Genomic DNA, 13969 nt, shown 5'->3' with positions numbered 1-13969 from the left:
AAAAACAGTTTTCAGGACATTAATGTGCCATCCGAATAGTTCTTGGGTTCTTGGAAAGTATGCATACCGCTGGTGTGCAAGCACTACAGATTAAATATTTTCCACTATGTCCCTTGTTCAAAAATACTCTCTCATGACCATTAATATTTATGAAGGAGTGTAAATTATGAATTTTATATTAGTGTATATCTCTAAGTATTACCATTATTTCCATATAGGTTTAAAACCGTTAACCTGCAAAAATAATACCAGGTGTACTGCACAATGAACTCCCAAGGCCCATGTGAGTTGATAGTTTTTTCCCCATATCTATTCAAAATGTGGAAAGAAATAGACCATCTTATGTGAGTCCCACGTCCATGAGATTTTATTCTCGGATATTTGTTCCATTCATAAATACTAGCAGCAAATTTTGTTTTTCTTGTTAATAAAGACCATGTGTGTGGTATATTCACTGTAATACAATAAACTCCAGATACTTTTTTCAAATCCTCTTATCTTAATATTTGTTTCTATATTACAGTTCACAGCTGATTGCAAATCTTTTAATGTAACAAAACATATCATCCTTCTCCATAATGATGAACTACAGTAGCTTATCAACTATCTGGAATAATTGTCAGACCTCTTCCGGAAATCAAAAATTTCCGGATAATTGAATGCCAGGTAAAATTAAATAAATTCTGTTATGATGTATTAAGGTAAAAGAAAGTCTTTAAATAGCTAGAGAAAAAAAACAAATTTATTTAATTAACAATAATAACTTATACATAAAAATTCGCACATTTAGATAGGCATGTATGTTCGGATAGAAATTTTACTGCAAATATTATGTGGAAAAATATTTAGAGTAATTTTTAAAAATAATGTTCAATCGTTTTTTGTGACTTTTTTTTGCTACGAAATCTCTCAAGTTCCTTAATAATACCAATTTGATTATATCGCATTCTTCCTGGTTTCAGGCCAATATTAATCTTACAGAATCTGGAGCTAAACTAAAAATAATATGAAATGAAGAGAACAGAACTATGTCATGGAAGATTGGGTTCAAGGAAGCAAATGGCTAAACTCTAACACTCGTGGTTTCTGAGAAAACCCATTAGTCCTAATCCAACATTTCAGCAGATCTACTATGTAAAAACACAGACAGAAATACTCTCATAGCATAATAAACAATTGTCTCAAATACTATCATTAATAAAAAAAAGAAGAAAAATCAATCTTTCAAAATATTCTGCATAACTGACATTCTACTGTATTTACAGTTTTATGCTAACGAAGGTTCTAATGCCACAGCAAAGAGTGTAGCTATCAAAATGTCTCCCTGTGGGACTTCACTATTAATATGATACACAGCAATCATTAATTACTATAATCTATTGATCCTGAAGAATATGCAAAAAAATTATGAAGATGTTTCTTCACATGAGGGAGTATCCCTTCAGAGTAAATGTCAGAAGAGAATTGCAAATGTTGTCAGAAGAAACACCTGAATAGACATATAGGAGGTATGGAGTATAAAGCAAAGGTGATGGTATCCAGGATTGTTTTTTCCAAAAATCTTTTTAGTAGTAAACATCCTATAGCAATTAGTCTGAAACCTTTTACAGATTCAGAGTTTTTGATTTTGTGAATCAGTTGCACATTTTAGTTATTCTACACCTTTAGGAAATCACCTGCTTTCGATATTAACGAGAAGATATGCAGAAGTAGGTCAATGATGTGAGTGCTACAGATTTTGTTCATGAACAGTGGAAATTTATGTGGATCAGTTGTTGCATAATTTAGAAGGCTGCTGATGGTCATCCTTAAGTCATCTTTAAGTCACCTCTACTAATACTGATTTCCCTCAATCCTTCATTGTCAGTCATGGTTTTCTTGTTGGTCACTGTTAATATGCACCAGTACTATCTCAGTTATGAATAATTGTAATTTTTCATAGTGAATGAACAAACCATATAAAAACATTTCTAACCAGTAATAATATAAAATAGGTGAAGTGAATGGTTCCCTTTTCAGAAATTAACCTTTAAATTCGTAAAATATAAAATAAACTGGATGATGACTTATTATCTAATTATGTTAACAATAATCTGCTTCACATCTTCTGATGTAATCAAATCTGGATACAATAAAAAGGCCTACATTCTTATTGCAAAACAATACAATTATGGGAAGGGGGCTTACCTCATTTTCAACAGTGTTCTCAAATGGGCTGTCATGCAAAACCTTTTCTAATGTACATTCTTCAATGTAAGTAATATTGTCCAATGTCTTGAGAACCTGTTGATACTGCTCTTTTGAAAGGCAGACCTTCAATGAGTTTATGACACTTCCACTTACCTAAAACAATAAAAAGACAATTTAAATTAAGTGGTCCACTCTTCCAAGTCTTTACTTTCTTATGTGAAATTGGGTTTGGTGGGGGGGGTAGAAAAAAATGATATGTCATTCCAATTATCATTTAAAATAAACTTTTAATATATTAAATCTTGGTGTTAAAAAACTAATCGAGAATTTCAAAAAATGGGACAGATTAAAAAAAAAAACTCAAAGAATTCATCTTTAACCTGCTGTCAGTCATAATCAACTCACAGCAGATGAATTTTTGTTTTATATTTGGATCTAAATACAAGTAGATATTCCCCCACTACCCCAATGAATGCCAATACACACACACCATTTATATTCAAACACCTGCATATATAAAAATAATCTTCATGTTATGGAAAAACTAATAATATAATATCTATCCTTTTTTTTTTTTTTTTTTAATAAGTCCTCCATACTCTTCCCCATTCAGCCATCAATGCAGCAAACAGTTCAGCACTGTTTTTTGCACAGTCTCTCCTCACGTGCACCCAATGATCCAATTAATTTCAGAGGTTCTCAGTAGGATAGATAAGCACCCCGGGCTGGCCAGTGCAACTTTTCTAAGCCCATGTCCTCAAACCATTCCATCACAAAGTGGGCATAATGAGATGGAGCACTGTCCTGCAAACACAATATGGGCCTACCCTGATGTGCCACCTCAATATAGGTAATGCATTATTGTCCACAGTAGAATTCACCATTCATGGTTTTGTAAAAAACAGCAAATGGTCTCAGGTCAAGCCAAGAAAAAAGCCTAGAACAGGATCATACAGTCCAGCAGTTATATCAGCCACAGCCATCCAGACTGGTAGACCATGTACTTGTCACTCCAAAGCACACTTTAGACCACTGGAAAACTCCAAAAATGGGGGCCTTACCCCAAGCTAGATAGCAACTGGCATTAGTCAGGGCGATTAGTGGCTTGTGAATGGCTGAAATGAATGTAGTAATCCATATAATGCAGTCAAGGTGAAAGTTGGATGTGTCTTATAAAATTCCAAATCTCCAAGCCAAGTCATACGATCTTTCAATATCAAAGAAAACTGACAACTGGTGTTTGTTTCAAGAAAGCATCACAGATGAATATTTCCAGTGGGATTAAATGGCCAAGAGTTTACCTGTTCCTTCAGAAGCCATACTGTGTCCGGGAAAGCAGATCATTAGCTTCAAACTACATAACACAAGCATTGATCACTCCTACAAGGACCTTACACAAGAGCTCGTTAGAACAAAGGGATAGTAGCAAGTAGTATTTTTAAATACTACCCGCTTGCTGGTAGTATTTAAAACTTCCTAGTTTCAGGAAGGCAAGGATGACTGCCAGGTTCAGAAACTGCTTTTTTAAATTGATTCTGTTGTACAAACAGAGCAGATGATTCATAGACTGTGAGGAAACATATTTAATCATCTCATAATGGATGTCACCAGGACTGAGAGCACTCAGCTGGGATAGAGAGTGTTACTTTCAGTTCCCACTGTGTAAAAAACTGATTTCAGGCATCACAGTCATTTCAGGACAACATAAATTCAGTTTTTCAAATTTTTCCTTGAGGGCCAGAAACTCTGGGGTTCCAAATGTTTTGACAAACACTTCAGTGAATGCCTCCCTAAGAGTGTGGACAACTGCGGTTAGATCTGCAATTGCACACCCATTAAGCTACAGGATCAGTGCAGGGTGTGATATGAATTTACCCTTTATTTCACAGTCTTTCTGATGGCGCCTCCGTAGCCAGGTGAGCAGGAGCAGCAGTGCGTAGCACACACTTCTTGATTAGACCGGGATTCGAGCTCGTGCCCACCAAATACGGAGGAGGCAGAAAGGTCAGGGAATGACCACCGCATATCCCCAGAGCAATATGGCCTTAGTTGCTAATGCTCCTAAAAACCAAATAACAACAACAGACTTTCTGTGACATTTTTAGTGCCACTGCCTGGCTGATTAAAGATGTGAAGTGGACCCAAGATTATTTCTGACTTTGATCTAAAATTCTGTGCTTTGGCACATACACATTTGAAGACTTAGATTTTCTGCAATACATTATCAACAAAATAAACCCCACACCTTGGCTTATGTATTTTTGCTGCGATGCATTCTTTCTGCTAGGGATGTAAAACTGACAATGTTTTAGTAACAGTAATGGCCATATACTGCAAGGAAGACATGGGAGTTTGCTGCTGCATCTTACTTTTCCCTGTCTCACTCCTGTGAGACAGGGGGCGAAAAAAAACAAGAGTAGATAAGAAAACACAAATTATATGCTTTCCTCCTCATACAGGTAACTATCCATATGACTTTTGAATTTATTCCAACTGTCAGCCTCAACTGCCTGTGAAGGAAACTCATTCCAACTGGATAAAAGAAAACTTCCTACAATCTAGTCTGAACCTCTCCCCCTTTCATTTGAATTTATGCCACCGAGTTCTGATATACTCTATAACAGCAAAAACTCTGCCTTTGTTCATTTTACTAAACCCTCTAAGAGCCTCATAAACCTCAATAAGGTCAGCTCTGAGGTGTCTGGTTGCCAAGCTCTATAAGCCCACATAATCAGTCTTGCCTCGTTTGTTTGTTATTTTGTTTTTAGGAGCATTAGCAATTGAGGTCATATTCCTCCTGGGGTATGCGGTGGTCATTCCCTGACCTTTCCGCATCTTCCGTAATTGGTGGCCACGCGCTCGAGTCTTGCCTCTTACCGTCAACCTTTTGCAAATCTCACTATGCGAGTTGCCCATCTTTGGATCCTTTCAAGAAACTCGATGTCTTTTTTCAGATGAGGGCTCCATATTTGAAAACAGTATTGTAGTCTTACAATTGCCTTATACAGTGGACTATGACCTCAATACAGGATAATGTTCAATAAATCATTGAAAGGACACCATGGACCACCTTGGCTACATGTTTGATACTGTCACACATGGAAGACTGCTATACAAATTGGAGCAGCGTGGCATTGGGGGCAAATTGATGCTATGGATAAAGGGATGGTTGAGTGGGAGAATACAGAGAGTGGTAATCAATGGACACTGCTCTTCGTGGACTAATGTTATTAGTGCAGTTCCACAGGATTCAGTGGAACTCCACTAATAACATTAGTGGAGTTTAATAAATACAGAAAACAACTGTTTTCTGTATTCAATTGTTGTTTTCTGTATTTATTAATAATATTGATGAAGGTATATCAGTCTTAATACCTAAGTTTGCAGACGATACAATGGTTGACTTCGTTGTTAATGACACTAATGACAGTCATAAGGCTACATTTGTATTGGCTGATTAAAGCCAACTTAGGTTTATCTATGACAATTCACACAAGCACTACTATGTAAAGTCTACTGTCCTACTTGATTTTAAATCCGTTAGGGCCTCTGACTGCGGGGAACACTCTCAGTATTTAATATTGAGAGTGTTCAAGGAAATATCAAGGAAAATTTTAATACAATAATACTGCTAGGTCTAAATCATACATATCACCTTATAAGACAAATAAGAAAATACTCATCAGTTAACAGTTACATATAAAATACAGTCTCCCTGAATAACATGAACATTTCTACAACTATACTTTGCAAGAGGATTATTCACAGTTATTAAAAAAAACTAGTACATACCAAATACAATTCAAACTACATATGCTTCTCAATATAAATTGAGAAACATATATAGTTTGAATCTCAATATTCTGCAATCTCAATATTAAACACCGCTCTCTAAAGAGTTAATATTTATCCTTTACAATAGTCTTATGAACACACATTATTTCTCAGGAACACTGAATACCTTCAGGGAGTTCCAGCTGATACTAAAATCGTTCTCGTCCGAATAAATTTAGAGCAGGGAACATTATAAAGGAAAATTGGTAACTTAATTTCCTGGTCAAATTGCTAAAAATTAATCTGTTCTGGATATCTAAGGTCCCAACCTCTCACCTCTGCTGTTACAGGATCCTATTTTCATTTTTCCTTTTCCCCGAAAACCTTTTCTCCAGCAACCTTCGGCTTTATTTCCCAACTAGCAGATTTCCCTTCCTCACATTTTACGCCATTACTCCACAAAATCTCCCACTCATACAACCCTATACACAATTCCTTCTCTACATACCACTCGATACCTCTACACAACGAATAAGGGATGCTGAATATAGCTAAACTATATTATCCAAAAAAAATTTATATATATATTTTTTTCATTACTAAGTAAGCCAGAGCTTACACAGTACACTACTGCAGCAGGATCTAGAAAAGTTGAGCAAATGGGCTGAGAGGTGGCAACTGAAGTTTAACATTGACAAATGTAAAGTACTACATATGGGTAGCAGTAACTGCAGAGTAACATATTAACTATGTTACTCTGCGGTTAGAGAATGAAATACTTAGGGTGGTAGAGAATGAAAAGGACCTGGTGGTAATTGTGCAGTCAGATATGAAGTTTTCTGAGCAGTGCAGATGGTCTGCAAGAGTAGCTCATGGTGTCTTATCAATGATATTCAGGAATTTTTCTAGCAGAGAAAAGGAGGTGATTATCCCGTTGTGTAAGGCAATGATCAGGCTGCACCTTGGCAGTGTATACAGGTCTGGAGGCCTCATTTTAGGAAGGATGTAGAGCTGTTGGAATGAGTACAGAGAAGGGCAACAAGATTAGTGAATGGAACAAAGGGTTGCTCTTATGAAGAAAGGCTAAAGTTATGCAAATTACAGTGTGTGGAGACTATGCACCTGCAAGTTGATCTGATTGAGATGTAGAAGGCCTTGAATGGTTTGAGCAAGCTCAATGCTCACAAGATTCTTCCTCCTGCCCAGATTAAACCCTGGCATGGTGCCGTGAAGGGTATTGTAAAGTCGTGGTATCTGTGAACCTTACAATAAAGACCATATTTATTATTAATCGCCAGAGGTGACAAATTCATATTGAGGAAAGACAGTTGTAGAATAGATATGCAGGAAGTTGCCTTTAGCCAGCGGGTGGTCGATTTCTGAAACAATCTTCCACCTGTCGTTGTAGAAGAGGACAGCTTAAAGAAATTCAAAGCGGAACTAGACAAACATTTAGAGCAAATGGATGGGTGAAATGGGAAGGGGTGTGTTTTGTTTTTTTTTGTTTTTTTTTTGGTTGATGCTGTATAAGCTTGCTTTCTTGAATCATATGCCTCTACTAATGCTAATGTTTACACTGATCAGGAAACTTCATATCTGCCCGTACTGTTTCTCCCAGATCCACCACTGTTTTTAATTCAATTCCACAAGTGTAAAATTTATTTTGAGGTTTCTATTCCTTGTGTAGGACTTTCAAAGTGTAGGACTTTGCATTTTGCTGCATTAAAATATAGCAGCAACTTTTCTGATCTTCCCTTCAGCCTGTTCAAGTCATCCTGAAGAAGTGCTGCTTGGCACTGATCATTAATGACTCTGCCAAACTTAATGTCATCTGCTAAGTTTGACATCTTGCCTTCTATCCCAGCGGCGATATCATTTATGAAAATCAGAAACAACAGTGGTACAAGAACTGATCTTAGGGTACCCCACTTCTGACTTGACACTAATCTAAAGAATATCCATTAAGTGCAACCCTCTTCCTTCTGCCCTGCAGCCATCCAGCAATCCATCTTAGAATTTTTCCAGTATTCCCAACATGTTCCAGCCTACACAATACCCTCTCATGAGGAACAGAATCAAATCAAAGCCTAATAAGTTAGTTAAACATGGTTCTCCCTTAACAAAACCATGTTGTTTGTTATTCAGAATGCCATATCTATCTAAACGCCCCTGGACTGCACTGTTTATCACTGCGTCTAAGATTTTCCCTACCACCGAAGTCAGACTAACCAGTCTGTAGTTGCTAACATCACTCTTACAACTGCCTTTATGGTTGTTAGAGATATATTGACACTTCTCAAAGAAGTCCTCACAATTATATTAAATTGTTCAATACACTCCCTGGTGGCCTCAAAATCACTGGGAAGTTTTTCTAATAAACAGTCCCAAGAACAAACTTTCCTCAAAAGTTTTTCTAATAAACAGTCATCCCTAATTTCATATGACTCAGTCTCACTTGCATAAGTCTCTTCTCAGCATGAAGGGTCAATTCATCAGTAAAGAAAGGTGCAAAGTACTTGATCTGTTCATCTGAAACATCAGCTGGGTTGTCTTTTTGCTCAATGGTAATTTCGGGACATGAAGAAATTTCAAAAGCAAAGGGATCACAAATCCAATACAACATTCATTTTTTTCCTGGAGATAAATAATTGTATAGAAAAATTCTTCATTGGCATTGTTAGGTGGGTGGCAATGACACCCCTAAATTGTAAAATGTCAATATTATTGCTATTAACAAAATCAGAAAAACATGCAAACATTTCAGTATTATTACGCTCAAATCCGGTTTTTCAAAAGTTCAGCTTATTTTTGAAAGCTGCTGAGTATTAATGTCCTTGAAGACTTAAATTTAAATCATTAAGTTTTTCAAATACTGTGCATATCAACAAGGCAGCTAAGTTTTCCAAGCCATTTTTTCATTGAAAACAATTGAGCAAGGTTCTAATCTGTATCTGATAAAAGCAATAAAACTTCACGTTTGAGGACAAAAAAAGACGTCGCAACACTTTACCACTGGACAACCACCTCACTTTCATATAAAAAAGAAGCATTTCATAAGCAGATCCCATTTCATTACAAAGTACAGTGAAAAGTCTGCTATTTAAGCTTCTACTTTCAATAAAGTTGATCACACTTACTACATCGTTCAAAACTTCATGCAAATCAGCTTGTATTTCCTTTGCTATTAATACTTCCCTGTGTGTAATGCAATGATTAAAAACTATATCTGGAGCAATTTCCTATACTTTGCTTTTAAACCATTATTTTCTCCTGTTAATGCAGCCATCAGTACAAATCGCAACACAGTTGTTCCATGTTAGACTATTTGTTTGAAGGAAAATATTTATAACATCAAAAATCTTCTGGCCCATCATTCTTCCTTCCAAAGTGTTGTAAGCAAGCCGAAATTCAAAATTTTTATTATAATAATATTTAATAAAAGTATCTCAAGGGCACCAAATACATTTCTGTCTAGGGGCACCAAAACCCTAGTACCGCACCTGCGTGCAACACACATGCTATGTATATTTACTGCTACTGCACATTCGCACCTCTGGCTTTTAGGCAATATAGTACAAGAATTTGAGAATTTGTACTGTAGGAAACACGAATTAAGAGCTAAAGGGATTACTATAAGGGATTGAGTAGTACTTCATTGTAGTACTCGGCATTTGATTAGTACTGAGAAGTAAGCATTAATACATACTGAGAAGTTGCACTAGTCAGCTGCTTTTTGTGTGTCCATAGCCAGTGAGCAAATTAAGGTGATACGAATGAATCCTATTGTTTGACACAGTGGGCAGTAGGGTTCGTTGGTATCTCATATCTCAGATTTAGTTTGAATAGCAAGGTCTCTACACCTACAGTATTTAAAAGTAATTTTAACAACAGGTGTTAAGCTTTTATGTACACAAATAATAAATTTATTTTAAAATTTCTGCGACCTTTTAATTTATCCCACAACCCCTCTGGGGGGTCGCACCCCACACTTTGCACACCATAGGTCTAGCATGCATTCATGACCTCTGTGATTTTTGCTTTAAAGGTATTCCATAATTCAAGTGTATTCTCCCTCACTATGCAATCCACCCAATTAATACATAACACACAGTGCCTTAAACTGTCAAAGTCCCCATTTCCAAAGTTAAAACCAGTGCCTTTACCTTTAAATACTCCAACGCCTTTCTTCATCTTTCCAAATGATGATTGCATGATCACTTCTTGACAATGGTTCCTGTACTTTAAGCCCTGTGATGTCATCTGATTGTGTGTAATGATGAGGTCAAGTCTCTTCTCAGCATGAAGGATATTCTCATCCCCTAGTATTATCTCTGACATGCTGATAGAAATAATAATAATTTAGTTTATTTAGAAAAAATTTTCCCCAACGTAAGTTTCCCTCCCACTTATTCCAATCAATGCAAGTCAGATTGAATTCACCCAGAATGAGACATTTGCACTTGCTTGCTCATTCCATTTGCATGTAAAGACTCTCATCATATTCTTCACACTCTTCTAGTCTGTAGTAGACCAGAAGAGTGTTAAGAATATGATGAGAGTCCTCCACTCTCACTGTTCTTTTGCTTCCAACTAATTCACATCACACAGATTCTAAGTGGACAGATGTAACTTCAGGCACAGCAAAAGCTCTTTTCGTGCTCAGACTGCTTTTGATAAGAAGCATGACCCCTCCACCTCTTCTACCTTCCCTATCTTTCTTAAATACATTATACATACCATAGTGGAACTCAACATACCAATTTCTGGGAGGCACCACGTTTCTATTAGTCCTATTATGTCACCATTAGTTGCCTGACAGGAGTTCAGATTCTGCCATTTTATTGACAACACTCCTGAATTCCTGTAGACACAGTTGAGATTAAGTAATTTTATATAGTAGTTTAAGTTATCAGGTTTGTTTTCCTAGCTTTATCCCCCCCCCCATCTGAAATGTTGCAACCCTCAGAACATCTAACCAAAGTTGGCTGTTGTGGCAAACAAAGAAGAATTCTTCAGGTGAGTACAAGTATTACCTAGACCCATATCATCAGATAAAAGTGGATCTAAATTACCCTTCTCCCTGCCCCACAACTAGCAGTTTCCTGACCCTTAGGGAATCCTCAATGACACTTGCAAAAATTCTTGAACCACTTTTGTTCAAATGAATACTATTTCTATAAAATAGATTCCTGCTAAATACAAATGCAAGCCCCATTGGTAAAAACCTTCCCCCCATGAGCCTTGTAGATTTCCTCAAGTCTAGAGTTAATCCACAAGGCTTTCAAGCATATAGTCCTATTGTGTACGGGCAGAACTGTAGACAAATACATGTTCTGACCTAACTCGTGGCATCCCCTCCAGCATTTTCCAGCATAATCCTCTATTTCTCCAACAGATGGTCAGGTCATTTCTGTTTAATACTGTTAGTCCCCACATGAATAATAATACTCTCTTTACCTCCCTTAAAATCTGTTGGTAACATCATCATTGTTGCTCCTGCCAAACACACACTGGTTCTAGACCACCTATCTTTATTACAAAAAATTTTACCCATTTCCCTGACAATAGTCACCCAATAAAACTAGAACACCTTCAACCAGAGCAGTCTACGATTGGTTATTCTTTTCTGGGACCCGAATTTGGGGTGCATCATTTGGCAGGTCAGGAGATACTTGAGTCCCTGACAAGCTCCCAGTTACATTTGTTTCTAGGGCAAGTGCTTGTTTCTTCGGTGACTCAAATTCTTCAAATAATGCACAAAGTTGTAATTTGAGATCTGAACGTTCTTTACATTGGGTGCAAAGAAAACAATTACCAGTAAAGCTAGGTTTGTCCACTAGACCAACCTTAGAATACATGCCACAAGCTATACAAATGACTCACATTTGAAGTGCCCACAAACATTTCCACCTGGGTTACAATACCCTTGGACTTTGCATTGTAAGTGGACCTTGTAGCAGCCATTATTAAGGTAAATTCTGAACTTTACAAAGATTACAAAATTTAAATATATGATATACTACAGAATTTAAATTAGCACACTATTACAGAAATGAAATTGTTGACAAAACTTTTTTCTAAGTATACCATAGGTAGTTATTCCTAATTTGTAACATGCCATTCAGAGCACATCATCCACACCTGTTTTTCCTTAGCTTCTAACTGTGTACTGTTTACTGGCTACCCCCATGGCTGAACTGACATTATTATAGATACTGCAATGCTATTTTTGCCTGAATTAGTTTTGCACTGTGGACTGTTCTGGTGTATAAATTAATGTTTTCTCCCCAAATCATTAATCTCTCTCTCTGCCTGCATGGTACTGATAACTATTGGTCTATCCTTCTGTTTCTATCCTTCCCTCCCACATGGGGCACAAGTTATTACTGTGGATGAAGTAATGGTCCTGACCACAAGTGATAACCTCCAGGGCTGTTTGTTGTTTGGTTTTTAGGACCATTAGCAACTAAGGCCATATTGCTCCGGGCATATGCAGTGGTCATTCCCTGACCTTTCCACATCCTCTGTATTTGGTGGTCATGGGCTCGAACCTAGGTCTAATCAAGAAGCATGTGATACGCACTGCTGCTCCAGCCCACCTGGCTATGGAGGTGCCCACCTCCAGGGTAGGGAAGTTTTGGAAGAGGGCCCTCCAGATCCCTGCTCTGCTAAGTTAAAGCTAATCAATATATGAGAATTATCTCAGCAGCCTACAGACCTACAGGATGCTGGAAGAATACATCAAGTAGAGAATATCTACTGTAATAAGGAAAGGGATGAGCCCTCTATTGAGAGAAGTCTTGGCTCCCACACACTAAAGCAGAAGAAAAAAACTAAGAAAATGAAAATTCTCAAAAATAATTAAAATTGACAATCAGAGTCAGGTCCTCCCAAAAAATCACCACAAGTTCTAGAAACATACATTTCATCTGACACTACTAGAGCTTGCCTTGGCACAAACTCAATTGTTATGTCAGAGGGTTTTTTGCTGTTTAGCAGTGGAGAAGACAAAAATCTCAAAAGAGGTTGTTGTCGCGATCACTTGTGACTGGAGTTTATTAGAGCGGACACTGTGCAAAGTTATCTTGTGAACTCCTCTGACCATTTGGTCGTCCTGGAGTATACACAGAAAATTTATTTATTTACTTAATATAGGTAAAACCTTTGCTTCGTTCGATTCTTTCAGCCATTGTTTTCGTATAGAGAGTGGTAGGGAATTCAAAATTTTAATTGTAATAAATAGGTAGATCTAACATAAAATTAGATAGCATAATACATATCACTGCATTTAGGATTTTATTAGATAGTGTAGTATTGATAATTAATTAATTTTATCGATCTTATTAATTTTTAATATCATGCCCCAGACTATGATGACTGCAACTATGTGCCTGCAGCAAAGCAAGCAACAGGCATATAGTCGCAGGAGTGCTGTGATTCAGGGTAGAACTGAGGGGGGCGATTCTCCAATGCATCACAGCCTAAAAAAATTTGCAACTTGGGAAATGTTTGCCGAACTCTCTGGAACAGAACATGATCTAACCAAGGAGGATGTCTTTGTGTGTGCTAGAGAGTGTCTAGAAATTAGGTGCCAACTCAGTGTTCTGATGGCTGTTTGTGAGAGCTTGAGGTGTTGGGTAGATGCCCTAGAAGAAATTAATGAGGGGGCCCATCAAGCTCACAGCTGCCCAACTCACTCTTTTGCATCAGGCAGCACAGCGGAAATCTCCAAAGCAGAATGCACTGGTCCCACACGAGTTAGTTATTGTCAGTGACTCTAATGACAGGGAGACGGGTAATATATTGTGTAAAAAGGATAGATGGAATAGGACCAGGGTATGTCTCCCAGGTGCAAAAGTTGATGATGTTGTTGAGCAGATATCTTTTAATGGCACAAAGGGTTATGTTGTACACGTTGGCACTAATGCCATTAAGAGTAGGAGATCTTCAGATTTACTTAACTTAACAAGTACAGGTCAATGTTGAAAAAAAGTCATGAGTTAGG

The 13969-nt window shown here is 37.2% G+C and overlaps 1 protein-coding gene across 1 annotated transcript in view; it reads right to left on the bottom strand.

Moving 5' to 3' along the window:
- The window catches only part of LOC150074871 (intermembrane lipid transfer protein VPS13D-like), a gene marked incomplete at its 5' end in the record, with an annotated part of 233196 nt that overhangs the window by 199055 nt on the left and 20172 nt on the right, over nucleotides 1-13969 (bottom strand). Inside the window, one exon of the mRNA XM_090389446.1 lies at nucleotides 2188-2343. Coding sequence (XP_090245572.1) covers nucleotides 2188-2343 — 156 coding nt within the window. The remainder of the gene's footprint in view (nucleotides 1-2187; nucleotides 2344-13969) is intronic.

This window comes from Mastigoproctus giganteus, unplaced genomic scaffold (assembly GCF_048544385.1).
Source record: "Mastigoproctus giganteus isolate SK-2022 unplaced genomic scaffold, ASM4854438v1 scaffold_23, whole genome shotgun sequence".
In the NCBI taxonomy this organism is placed as follows: Eukaryota; Metazoa; Arthropoda; class Arachnida; order Uropygi; family Thelyphonidae; genus Mastigoproctus; species Mastigoproctus giganteus.
Note: the sequence above shows the minus strand (reverse complement) of the source record. Positions and strands in the feature narration are given on the sequence as shown.